The following is a 13773-nucleotide window of genomic DNA, read 5'->3' as shown; positions in this document are numbered from 1 at the left end:
ATAGAGTGATCTAGATCACTTTGTAAACTTGATGGAAACAAACAATATGCATTTTAATACAGCTGAATGTACTAAATACATACATCTAGGAACAAAGAATGTAGGTTATGCTTACAGGACAGTGGATTCTATCTGGGATGCAGTAACTCTGAAAAAAATCAGAGGGATGGATATGGACAATCAGCTCCCACTGACATTTATACTGTGGCCAAAAGAGATAATGCCACCCTGAGATGCAAACAGGGGAATCTTGACTAAGAGGAGAGAGGTTATTTTACCTCTGTATGTGGCACTGGTACGACTGCTGCTGAAATACTGTGTCCAGTTCTGGTCTTATTCAAGAAGGATGTTGATAAATTGGAGAAAGTTCAGAGAAAAGCCACAAGAATGATTAAAAGGATTAGAAACCCTGCCTTATAGCAATAGACGTAAGGAGCTCAATCTATCTAGCTCAACAAAGAGAAGGTTAAGGGCTGAATTAATTACAGTCTATAAGAACCTACATGGGCAACAAATATTTAATAATGGACTGTTCAGTCAAGCAGATAAAGTTATAAACTAATCCAATGGCTGGAAGATGAAGGTAGACACATTCAGACTGGAAATAAGGTGTAAATTTTTAACGGGGAGAGTAATTAACCATTGGAAAAATTTGCCAAGAGTTTTGGTGGATTCACCATCACTGATAATTTTAAAATCACAATTGGATGTTTGTTCTAAAATAAATGGTCTAGAATTTGTTTTCGGGAAGTTCCATGGCCTGTGTTATACAGGAGGACAGACTAAATGATCATGATGGTCCCTTCTGGGTTTGCCATCTATGAACCTATGAAATTAATGTGTTTAGTATAAACGTGCCAAAGTTAATGTTGTTTGAACCTTCACTTTTACAGTCACTGACTTTATGATTTAATCTGTACTTGCTTAACATTGCAGCGACACAAAGCTTTTTTTTTTTTTTTACATTTAATGGACAAAAATGTTAAGAGAAGATTGTGTTTGTCATAAAACTAGGCTTGGAAGGATTTGATTTTTATCAGTAAACATCAGTATATGTGAGTTTCACTGTGCACACACAAACTAATGAAAGAGTATATCCATTGATAATAATTGAAATTTACAGATAGGCCAAATGATGAAATGCTGCTTGAGAACTTATTAGAGTTTGATTTAAGGCTATTTGCTTTGAATATTTTGACATGAGGCTAACAATTTATGTTTTTATTATTATGAAGCTTTAGCTTTTTGAATCTCATCATCTACTACTGCCATTAAATAATTGTCTAACCACCCCCAAAATTTCCTGCAACTGTGAAAATTTAAATCAATAAAAATAGAAAAAAATGCATAAAAATTAACATTGCTATTATCCATCAAAATTATTTAAAAAATAAAAATTAAATTCTGCCAAGCCTGCATTAAACCTATTCACAGAGATGAGTGCTATAGTGTCACACAGTAAAGGGAGCAATTTAAACAGCAATACTGTTTGTTAAACAGCAGTTATAATATTATCTTCAGTTCTCAGAACTGAGTATCTCTCTATCTTTTTATCTCAACTCTTCTAAGATATCAAGGGTGAACTCCTGGCCCCGCAGAAGTCAATGAGAGTTTACAGTGGAAAAATCCCAATGACATCAGTAGGGTCAGGCTTTCGCACCAGAAAACACTCCTAGTAGCAAAGAACTAAAATACCCCCACACCAGTAAAGATGTATATGCTAATAAAAACAGTATGAACCAACTGACTTGCAAGTCATGCATGCCTAATTCTAGCTTGTACAGGAACACTTGTACAGTCACTCGTGGACAAGGACAAACAGCATAAGCCTCAGATTTCAATACACTCGTTTAGAGAATAAAAGGTGTAGAAGTTAAGGAAGAGGAAAGAATGGAATGGGGTTTCTGTAGGAGAAAGTACAAAGTTGCCTCACGCTTGCTTTAAGAGGTGCAAGTCCCCAGATACAATAAAGTGTATGTTGATATTGAACAAAGATTGTCCTCTGTGATGCTTAGTTAAATTCCACTCTCTGGAAGAAGTTACCAAAGGGGGAAAGATACATGAATAATGAAGCAGAAGAAGAGTCCTTGTTCTGAACATGTCTGTACCCATAAGCTGCAGAACAAAGTATAGTATAACTTTCTCAAACCAGAATTTGCATGCATGTCTTAAAATTGTCACAACAGCAAAGAGAATAATACCAGGAGCATGTTTGAAATTTCTTGTCTCACACTCACCAAAATCCTACCCTTAGGATTGTACATGACAATGTGTTTCTGACATTGGAAATGTATATCCCTGAAGGGTATAGGAAAATAAGGTGTGCATATAATATTTTTAAGGAATGCAAATACAACCCAGAACACATTTCAAATAATTCAGCATTTAAGCATGTTTGAATTCACGAGAGGTGAATGTTTCTTGTAGATTTACTCCTCATGTAATGTTGATTTCAACAAGGAGCTGTCCAGGTGGCCAGAGTTATAATTATCCTCAAATGAAAACTGCAATTTAGAGTTGAAAGGCACCTCTGAAATTTGGCATTGCTCCAGAATCTTAGACTTTCTTAATGCTGCTTCACATTTAATAAAAACTCCCAACACCTGTAGACGGTGCTTAAAATGTCATTACCACCTGTAATTAAATGGAGAATCCAATTACCATGGTTAACAAATCAGGTTGGCGCCTCCAATTTCTATACATTGACCACATTGACTATAAAAAAATCCATAACCAGTAAAGTACACATAGATGGATATTATATGCAGCTTGTATAAAGCTCTCTAGAGCAATTACAAAATAAAAGGTAATGAGGAATAATAAGGACAAATCAGTTTAACTGAGGTAATGACACTTTAAGAGCTCTGGTTGCAAGTTTCAATTCAAATGTGGAAAGTTCTGGAAAAAAAATTCCAGCCATCAAAGCAAAAGAAAATAAACTTCTTAAAACATATTACAGGACGACACGAAGCTAATGCTAAACCACCGTATTTAGGAATGTATCATTCTCATAGGAAGGTGAGGGAGCCATGTGTTTAAACCCTTGTATGCTGAGATGTGAATATGCTTCTTGATTTCAGCATTTCTGCTAAGAAGCTGTTTGGATCTAGCTGAATTTTTAGAGCTCTGAATCACAGCCAAACAGGTCCCCTGTAGCCACTTATAATAGCAGTTACATGAGTTACGCTGTGTTATTTTTAAAATAATTCTATTGACCATTTTGAATTTTATTATACTGATTTTGGCCCAAATCTTGTTCTTTTACTGCAGCTGTAATTAGAGAATATTAATGAAAAACAAAAGCTATATTATATAATGCTATGGGACGGTGTTAAAGCTACCGAAGTGGAAAACTTTGGAATGAAGGCTTCCCACGATCTTGTAGCACAGATGGCATATGAGATCTGTTAAGCCCTTCTGACTCCTCTGGCCCAAGATGGAGTAGAAAGATAGCCAAGGGTGGAATATCATGGGGAATGAAGTTTAAAGCTGACCCTAAACATTATTTTGCTCTCATTGTTTATGTTATAGAACAAAACAGAAGAGAAAATTAAAAGGGAAGATTGAAAATGCTTTGAGTCCTAAGGGGAAGGGTGCTATCTTCAGATTTTATTAGTTAAAAAAATCTGCTGTTGAGATTTTATATGAGTACATATTGACTTTGAAATAAATATGGTGCTTTCACTGCTATCAGCTCCATGGTCCTTAATCTCCAGATCATGACGGGCTGTGGAAATTATTTAAGGGCCATTAGTCTGTCAAGCAAATACATACTTTTTGGCACATTTAATATGTGGTTTATAGACATGATAGATCACAACAGCTTTGAGTAGGCCATTATGGTGCATTGGGTCATGGACAATCTCTATGCATAAATTAGGCTATCTACTGCATACCAAACACTGAATGGAAAAACAGTTAATTTTTCAAACTTGGCTTACATTGATTTTTATACAGAAAGGCAATAGCTGCTCATGGAGTCTCATCTCTCTCTCATTGGCCCAGACTCTGCCACCCATACTCGTGTTAGGTAGTACTTTATTCTGCTAGTAGCCCCATGGAAATCAGTAGAACAACCTGCAGGGTAAGGTGCTACTCAATGAAGATAAATGGGGTAGATTCTGGTCCTTTGAAATTAGCATCAATTCTGCCAGTGACTTCAGTGGGACTATGATTAGACACTTGATGAACACAGTAGGGTATTTTATAGGACAGTGCTGGCTTTTACTAAGGAATAGTCATCTGAAATCACAAAACATCCCTCACACAAATCAAATGAATCCAATTTTTAGAAGTTAGAATTAAATTACTATAGAAAAACCAAAACCAAAACACCTTCTCTTGGGGTAATTTTGGAAATCACCTTATATACCTGTGTGTAGGTTGAAATACATTTTTAAAGGGACAAGTTATAGCAATCTATCAAAAATTGTCTTTTAAAAGAAATGCTGACATATTCTTAGGTATAGTGGAGATAGTGGACATCACAGTGATTACCATTTAAGCCTTGTTGGCCAAAAGACCATGCTATTACAATGAAACACTGCAATTATTAAACGGGCATTATTCTTTTGGAAGATTTCTTTCTTTTAAATCTAAGACAATGGACTTGAGTCTCTTCTCCTTTACACCCACATAATTTCATTGACTTTATATGAGTTAGGGCTGATTTTCACTAGCATACATGAGAGAATATCAGGCCTTTTGTCTTAAAAATATTCATTTCTTTTTCCCAAAGTCCCTCTTCATGTTATTGACTCCACTTTTCCATTCCATCATTCTGATTTTTCTTTCTTATTTAGCTGATTGTAAATGTTTGAATGTTTCCTGTGACTGTCCAGTATAATAGATGCTCCCATACTTCCTCCAAACACACACAAAGATGGCAAGTGAGGTAGAGTTGTTTATGTACTAAGAGCTAACACCCTCTTATCCCATCATATTCCTGTTCCTTCACTACTAATTTTTGAAACCCCAGGAGCATGGTATGCAGGTTTCACATGTACAGTATGTAGCTGTTTAACATGCTGCTGCCACTCCGCTAGGATCAGGGTTTTTTGGTAGAGCTTAAATGTATTAAAAATACATTCTTACTTCCTTCAAGCTGATATTCCTAGTGTCTCCAAAGGAGTATGGCCTATGCACTGAGATAACTCTATTTTGCAGACGGGGCTGTGTAAAGTCTGTAAATGGAAACTTTTATGTTGAGGGTCAAAATCTCAACTTAATAAATTTTTCCCAGCCTACATGAGTATCTCAGAAAACAGATGTGGATGGAATATGAAAATGTATATCAAACATTGCAAAAATATTGGATTTTGTCAACTGTTTGGTTATTGCTTTAGTATATTTTTCAGTTACATCAAATAATGTTTTAATATGGATATTAAGTATTTTTTTCAGATTTATCTGCAAGTTGCTTTTAGCACTATTAATTCCTTCCTCCCAGCTTGCACACACAGCCATACAAAGGCCCAATACTGCCCACTCTTAAAAACATAACTTTATTCATTTGAGTGGGCTCATTGACATCAGTGGGACCTTTCATCTGAATAAAATTACTTAATGGGCATGTCCAGAAGTAGGCCCTGAACACCTACAGAAAGATGCTTTTCTAGGATGCAGAACAAAGTGTTCAAACAAACACAATAAACACCTTTTAGCAAGGAGGAACCCAGGCCTGGATGTCACTAGAGGTAACATTTTCAAAAGTCCCTTTTGAAAACAGAACTTAGGTGCTTTTGAAAAATGTACCCCAGATGCTTTTATACTTAACAAACCAATGCTGCAATAGGACCATATATTGGGAAATCACCACCATAGCATATACAAACCTCATGAAAAACTAAAATAAAACATTTTTGAACTAATCCTTACAGGTTTTGCTACTGAGATACTCTGATGTATGTTAAAGGTAAGAGATTTCCACAGCCACATAAAGCAGACTTCTAACTAAGAGTTTTGTAAGTGATTCTTAAGGGTTAACAAGCCTGGTTTAGTTTTGAAGTCTTTTTCTTTCCATAGCAATTTTAGTTTAAAATTTTTATAGTGATAATGTAATAAACACACATTTGAAAAGACAAACATCAATATCACCCTCAATCTATTGTTTTAATTCCCAATTCTTTCCATCCAGGATGGATCCATCCTGGCTGAGTTAGAGTGGGGTTATTAGCTTGATAGTTACAAAGTCAATAGAAACTGAATTTTAAAAGGATATCAAATTCTTATCATAGGGTACGTGGAAGGTTGCATGCTCAGTGATCCATATTGTTCCCTGAAGATCAGATCAGGGAGATTAGTCTTTTTTGCTGATTAGTTTATTTGCTTTAATGCAAAGCAGTGAAAGCAATTCAGTGAAGCATGTGGCTAAACAAGAGCATTTTCTGAGTTATGGAGAATTCAATACTACAAAACTTCATAAAATGGGAAGTCTGACAACAGCCAGAACATTCAAATGTAAGTGTATAATTCTTTATACTGTGCTGCTTGAAGGCATTACAGGAAGTTTCAGACTTAAATCTTGCAAAACCAAAACCAAATGAAATGGGAAACCTTAGTTTCCTTACAGGATAGTTCATGAACACCCATAAAAAGCTTGTTCAATTTTGAATAGTAAACATGTTCATAAGAACCAAAGCTCATTTACAATTTGCAAACAGAAAAAAAAAAGGCAACATTCACCTACTAAAATACTCACTATGGACAATTCATCTTGCTCTGCTGTGGACATATAGGCCCTTATCCTGCAGACACTAACGTAGGTAAGTAACTTCACATAAATAGCCCCTTAGAGTTCAATGTGACTAGTCACATGCCTAAAGATACTGACCAGGAGCCTAATCCAAAGTCCCATTAACTCTACAGGGCCTTGGATCAGATCCTACAAAGAAAGTTCTGACATACAGAAGTGGGCCAGTACCCACTGATTCCAGTGGCTACTGTTACACTAAGAAGCATAATTGTTTACAGCATTGGGACCATAGTATTTTTTATTTTATTACTGCTCACCGGCATGATATAGGAACCTATGCTTAGGTACTTATTTGAATCCAAACTCGGACACAGATGTCAAAAATATTCAAATGAGACCTTCAAATCCAAAGTCCTGTTTCCTTTGCACATCATGACACTTTTGTGAAGAAAAGAGGATTTACCTCTTCAATTTCCTGCACACTAATTGTTGTGCCACTTGCGGCACAGCAGCTGGTTGGCATCCTACCACCAGAAATGGCTTCATTTCAATAGTGTACACATCTATAGTTTGTGAAGCACTTTGGAACACTTTGCATTGAATTACGTTGTGTTTTTACTTCTCCTTTTTGCTATCAGTCAAGTTCATAGAACAGTACTGGCCTATACATTTGAAAAACAAATCTGTACATAAGCAGAATTTGGAAGAGAAGGATTTGAAATGCACTAGATTTCTTTTCCATTTGGCTTTCACACAGTTAGACATAAATTATCATCACATAACTAGACCACAGTTTTCATAAATGGATGCCAAAAATTAGACTCCTAACTCCATGATTAGGTACTAAGGTGATCCCAAGTGGAGCTGGTAGAAAAATTTCAAATGTTGACATATTCTTCTAAAAAACAAAACAAAAACAAAAAACACCAAGGATAATTTAAAAAAAAAAACATATTCATCAAAAATTCATCCCATTTTCAACCACCTGGAATCCTTAGACCTACAAATCCAGGTAGAAGATACCATAAATATATATGGGAACATGCTTACCTGACTTCAGATCAATATTAAGAAATTATGGAATGGGTGGTCTGGAGGTGAAGTAAATACTAGATGTGTCAAGTTGACTGTGTAAGTCATTTGAGAGTTTAGCATGGCTGGATAATTCTGGTTTGGCCCTAACACATACTTGATATAGTTGAGATGTGCACAGGATGTGAGCAAACCTTATAGAAACAGAGCAGAGCTTGCTTTACTGCAAACTACACGTCTGCTTTAAGGGGCACCCTGGGAGTAGCCACATGTATTCCCGTACAGGAAATGGCTATATAAGTATATTCCTTTCTCCCACTCCTATATGGTTCTAACCTAATATGATTTTTAAGCTCTATAAAGCTTTCAAATCTGAAATAATGGAAATAACACAATGTTAGCTACAACAGTACTAGCGGGCACTGCTACTATCATTAAATACACAATGAAGTGGGTTTTTTGTATTTTTTAATGCACTAACCATAGAAGAAAGCAATTGATCAAAACTGTTCACCACCTCTGACTAATAGTTTTGTATCTTACACGGCTACTCAACCAGCTGATGAGTGCTAATAAGCTTTACATTCTTTTTGTAAATATAGCATTTGTGCCCAACAGTACTTTTAATGCCACTGCAATAAAACCTTTAACAAAAAGAGGTTAAAAGCATTTCAAAAGCACAGGAGAAGCCTTTTACAATTTTCTACATTTGCTGTGCTTTCTCCCCCCCTCAAAAAATAAGTGGCATGCAGCTATTCTACCTGAGCTGTGATCTGATGGGATCACAACATTTAAGCATCATTAGTCCCTATCAGATCTTTGATAGGAGAGCCTTCAAGGGAAAGACAGGTGCTATAGGCGGTCCTATTGTCAATTCAGTTTGTGGCATTCTGTCCCTTGAATCAGAGCCAATGTACCATTATACTGTAATATTAGTAATACTGTGCTTCTGAAGGAGCTGACTTAGATATACTGTAGCTCAAACCAAAGTTATGGGCTAGATACAAGAAACAGTGAAATTCTAAGGCCTCCGTTATGCAGGAGGTCAGACTAGTTGATCATAATGGTCCCTTTTGGCCTAAAAAATCTATGAATCTTTACTGATGAAACATGAAACTGGTACCCTGACCTTTTGTAGTCATGATAGATGACCGACAAGTGCTCAGATACTGTGCTGATGGGGGCTGACACTTAGATCTATCCCATGGCACTTTTTGCAAGAGTAGAGGTGTTAACTTCAGCATGCTGGCTAAATTTCTATTTGGGCATTGCATTCTGACTACCTAAAAGTGCCCAGATATACAACAACAGTATAGAAGAGAAATGAAGAACAACTTTAAAATTACAAGGGAAATGTACATCTGAGAAAAGGTAAATTCCTGGGTTGGACTTTAACTCAATATGCTAACAATTTAAATATTCTCTTTCTGTATATTCTTTGGACAGTGATTCCACCATAGCATAAGGAAGCCCTAAAAACAATAAAACTCAGTAGTTCTGTCTTGCTACGCACCTGAGGATCATAAAGGACTCTACAAACATAAATGAGTGAAATTCCACCTGGTGCAGAGGGACAGCAAGGACTATGCAGCATTTAAGAGTATGTCTACACAGCAACAAGACACCCACAGCCGGCCTGTGCTAACCAACTCAGATTCATGGGGCTCGGGCTATAGGGCTGTTTCATTACTGTGAAAACTTCTGGCTCGGGCTGGAGCCTGAGCTCTAGGACTCTGTGGGGTGGGAGGGTCCCAGAGCTCGGGCTCCAGCCTGAGTCGAGAAGTCTACACAGGAATGAAACTAGCACCACAGCCCAAGTCCCAGGAGTCCAAGTTGGCTGGCACAGGCCAGCCGTGGGTTTTAATTTGCTATGTAGACATACCCTCTGTCCCAGATAAGCCCTCAAAGTAGGGTTTAAGTATACTTTAAGTGATGCCCAGGCCTAATTCTGGCTGTCTGCAGAGTTAAGTTTCACCCATTAATGACTTAACCCTCACTGTCACAACATACCTGTGAGGTCGGTTAGTATTATTATATACACAGCTCCTTTAAAAGTGATATCTCTTAGCTAACTGATTAAATGAGTTGCAGAAAACTCATTGATATCAGCCTAGCAGCACTGTGTGTTCAATAGGATTACTGTCTAACTAGAGGTTCATCCCCTTCGATGCTGATTGCTGTAGCTACCCTTGTACGGCTGTGCTATTTGTATGTGATGTTTCAAAGCAGATATAGGCGGTATGTGAGCTATAAATACAAGGGAAAGTGTTTTTTTTTAAAAAGCAGGGCAACAGTAAAAACAATTTGGTAAAAATGAAATGAGTTTAATGCTTCTCTCTAAAGTTCTGTGTTTATTTCACCCTTTCAGAGAACACTCTGGAGATCACAGACTTAGAGAACAGGGGTCTCTGTGATATACGAGTTTCTGATTGTAACAGGATCCGGGTGTTTGGCCTCAGCTTCAGAGACTCTCCTGATCTGCACTGTGAGGTCACCAGGTTGATTGTAAGCAATGTACCATGGGAGCGCAAAGTCAATCAGCAATACGGTAGAACATGCTTACATTTGTAAAAGCACCTAATCCTGTAAGGATCAGTGGCCCAGATCATAGAATCATAGTACTGAATACTGATTGATTTCAATAAATTGATTTCAATAGGAATTAGGTATCTAATTTAGGATCTGGGCCTGAGTCCCCTCCTATCCAATTGTCATTACCAGGTGCAGAACACCTTCAACTCCAGGTGCAAGCATATACATTGTACGCAACGGTAACTGAAGCCAATCTAACGTGATTGGGTCATAAGTGAGCCAAAGCAATATATTCTCACCATTCTTTTTTTCTGCAAGCTTTGTTTAGCTCTTTTTTGGCTCAGCTATACCCGCATTCAACGAGGCCTAAAATCACAGTATTATTTCTCATTTTGTGCATCTGGAATCTGTATGCATGGCTGTATTTCTAAATGTATTTGAATGTGAAATATAATATTTAAATCATAGTTAAAGAAGGCTTCCCTGATATAGTGACAGGATAGATTATTTTTCAAAATGAAGCTGTTCCCATCAAAAGATTAGGGGGCAAACCCTGTGCATTTACCCACACAAGTGGCCTGTTGAAGTCAGAAGGGGCTATACCCTGTTCCAAGAATAGCCAGGAGGAGGCAGTGGGCACTCTGCAATGGTTACAGCACAGCTCTAAAGTTGCTATTGCAGTTCTGAAGCCTGTTGTAGGGTCCACTGCTCCTTGGAGGCATTGGCTGCTGGATTTCAAGTAGCCTACTCTTCTGACGGGCCTCACACCTGCCAAATCCCATCACTTAGGTGTCTCAGATGGAGGCAGGCTACATAGCACACAGTGAATGGGGACTCCTGCTTGAGCTGGTTTCCCTTGTGTAGCAGAACCATCTTGATTCTGCTTTTTCTGGGGCCCTCTGCAGCCTTGGAGGGGGAGGTGAGATTTGCTGCTAAAGGATAAATTCTTTACCTTATTAATTAGAAATATAAATATGTGCTGACAACTGGAATTCATTTGTATCTGGCTTCTGCCTGCATACATTTTCTTCTGTAGCATCTCAATGGCAACTGGATATCAAGAGAACAAGAACCCACAAAAGCAGATTTTCTCAGCTCTACGGCTGTTGACTGCCAGATTCCTGTTCTGAACAGCACAGAAACAGAGGCTGCGTGCTTCATGGCTGATGATGAACCATTCGCAAGATGGCAAGTGAAAGTAGGAATTTTTTATATTACTAAAAGACAATTAATGAGAATATCAGTTTGTCTGGTAACTAAAATGCAGAGTAAAATATTATTCTCACCAGTCATTAAATGTATATAGAAATAGATACCTTTCATACCATTCAGGAAAAAACAAAGCAAAACAAAGTCACAATATTGTGGACATATTTTAAAGGCAAGGATAAGGTGCAAATTACAATCACTGTTCCTGGTAGTCATCTAAGATTGATGCACTAGTCTAATCAATTGTTAATCACTAGTATTTCACTTCTGGAGGCCCAGGTTCAAAATTCTGATAAGATCACAAGTAAAAAGGAATCTTGTCTCATCATGTTGTATTGTATATTTTACTGTACATCACAAGACCACTGTACAGACTGGTAGAATTGACAGTCTTTTCTGAGGTGAGCGCCAGGATTAGCACTGAACAAGCAACGATGCATCAGATGAGGACTGAAGTGCACTGGCAGAGCTATAGGAGAAAGCTTTCAGAGCACCTGCTCACACTGTGCCTGGCTCTGCTGTGACTTCAACCCCTCACTTTAATCAGCCTTAAATATTTACAGAAAATCAGTACCTTGGTGACCCTGTACCTGCTGCTTCTACTTGGGTAGTCTCACCCCTCCAACAGGACAATTATTAACTATTATATTTTATGGAAAATATATGTGCATCTCTCTCACACACACATTCTAGCTTTGTATTTTTCCACAAAACGCAATTTTGTCAAGGTTGAAAATCTGAGATAAAAAACGACTAAACAAACTGTAGCTGGAAAAATCAGGGAGACTCTAGGAGCAATTGTAGATGTGCTTTGAAAATCATTATTATACCTCAAATGTCAACAGCAAACATTTAATAAACTAGCTACAATCCATTATCACTGCTTTCATTGCAACACAGTGCTTTGGTAACTGTTTGTTTGTAATATGGACATACTAGTTGCATGCTAAAATCCATGCTGCCCTGGTCAATGGGAGAAGTCCAGGGATGTGGAGGCCCTTAGTCTCTGTATCTATACTCCTGCCCTCTATTAATAACTAGATAGATAGATAGATAGATAGATAGATAGATAGATAGATAGATAGATAGCCTGTGCTTCAGATCTTAAACCAGTCTCGATTGGAAATCAGGATGAGACCTATGTAAGGGGCAAGAGTACCCCACATCTGCCTACTGGAGGATTCTTATACCTTCCTCTGAAGCACCTGGGTATTGTCCACAGGATACTGAACTAGATGGACTTTGATGCACTATGGCATTTCCTATATTTGTAGGTCCAGGTTTCCCAAGATCTAAGGAGATGCTACACCCTCTGCTTGTTATGTGCGTTGTGAGGGGAAACACTGCCCACTAATGGAATAATTTGGAGGAACTGAACTTTCTGGATCCCGTGTGGCAGGCTTTTCCTTGCGAGGGTATAATTAGTAGCTCTGTGTCTAAATAAAGGGCACTTTTCACTAGGCTGATTAATTAGGTTGATAGTTTTATACCTTATGCTTACTGTGTATTATGGTTCATTTTGTTTTCTGGTGCCACACACATTCATAGTTGGGTTGTGCAGCTTCTTTATTTTTCCCTTCCAAAGTTTCCATAGAATGTTTCTCTTCCTGAACTACAGTTCAAGGAAATCTGTCTCTGAGCACTCTTCACCTACCCAGCCTTTGAGGGCAATCCTCTTAGAAATAGCTGGTTCATGGCTACCTGGTGAAAACAAAATTAAACCCTTATGTGCCAAATGTATCCAGCTGCATGAATATTATATTCTCCACACTGGTTGTTTGGTGGGTGGGTTATGAAGGAAGCACCCAGACTATAGTTTTAAAAGCCTTAGTAGAGCTGTGCAGAAAATGAATATTGTGTTTCACAGAGGATTTTGAATTTTTTTTTCATACCTCTTCAGAACAAAAGTGAAAAATATTGAAATTCTCCTAGAAAGAAAATTTTTAAAAAAAAGTTCCATTTCAACAAAGCTGATTTAATATTATAATATATAATAGAAAACAAAAAATGAAACAAAAAGTAATTTTAAAAGGAAAAACTAGATTGTTTCACTCCAAAAATATTGAAATGGGATGTTGTCAGAACTTTTTTTTTTGGCCCTTTTTCCCTCAGAAACAAAATTTCAGTGAAATTTAGCAGAGCATTTTGCTTTCAATGTAACTGCGTTTTCCAACCAGCTCGACCTCTCCGTGCTCTTTCATTTTATCTCCTCTCCTATTCATGTTTCAGGTTTTGCTTATTTCTCCCATGCCTATGCTACTGAATGTAGATTAGACAGTATCAGGTGCAACATCAGTCAGTTAGTT

General features: G+C 37.5%; 1 protein-coding gene across 1 annotated transcript in view; it reads left to right on the top strand.

The window, feature by feature from the left end:
- Nucleotides 1-13773, top strand: part of LOC140895919 (von Willebrand factor D and EGF domain-containing protein-like) — a 282268-nt gene that overhangs the window by 74304 nt on the left and 194191 nt on the right. Inside the window, 1 exon segment of the mRNA XM_073306827.1 lies at nt 10095-10274. Coding sequence (XP_073162928.1) covers nt 10095-10274 — 180 coding nt within the window.

This window comes from Lepidochelys kempii, chromosome 11, assembly GCF_965140265.1.
Source record: "Lepidochelys kempii isolate rLepKem1 chromosome 11, rLepKem1.hap2, whole genome shotgun sequence".
Lineage (NCBI taxonomy): Eukaryota > Metazoa > Chordata > Testudines > Cheloniidae > Lepidochelys > Lepidochelys kempii.
This window is presented reverse-complemented; position numbering and strand designations above follow the sequence as displayed.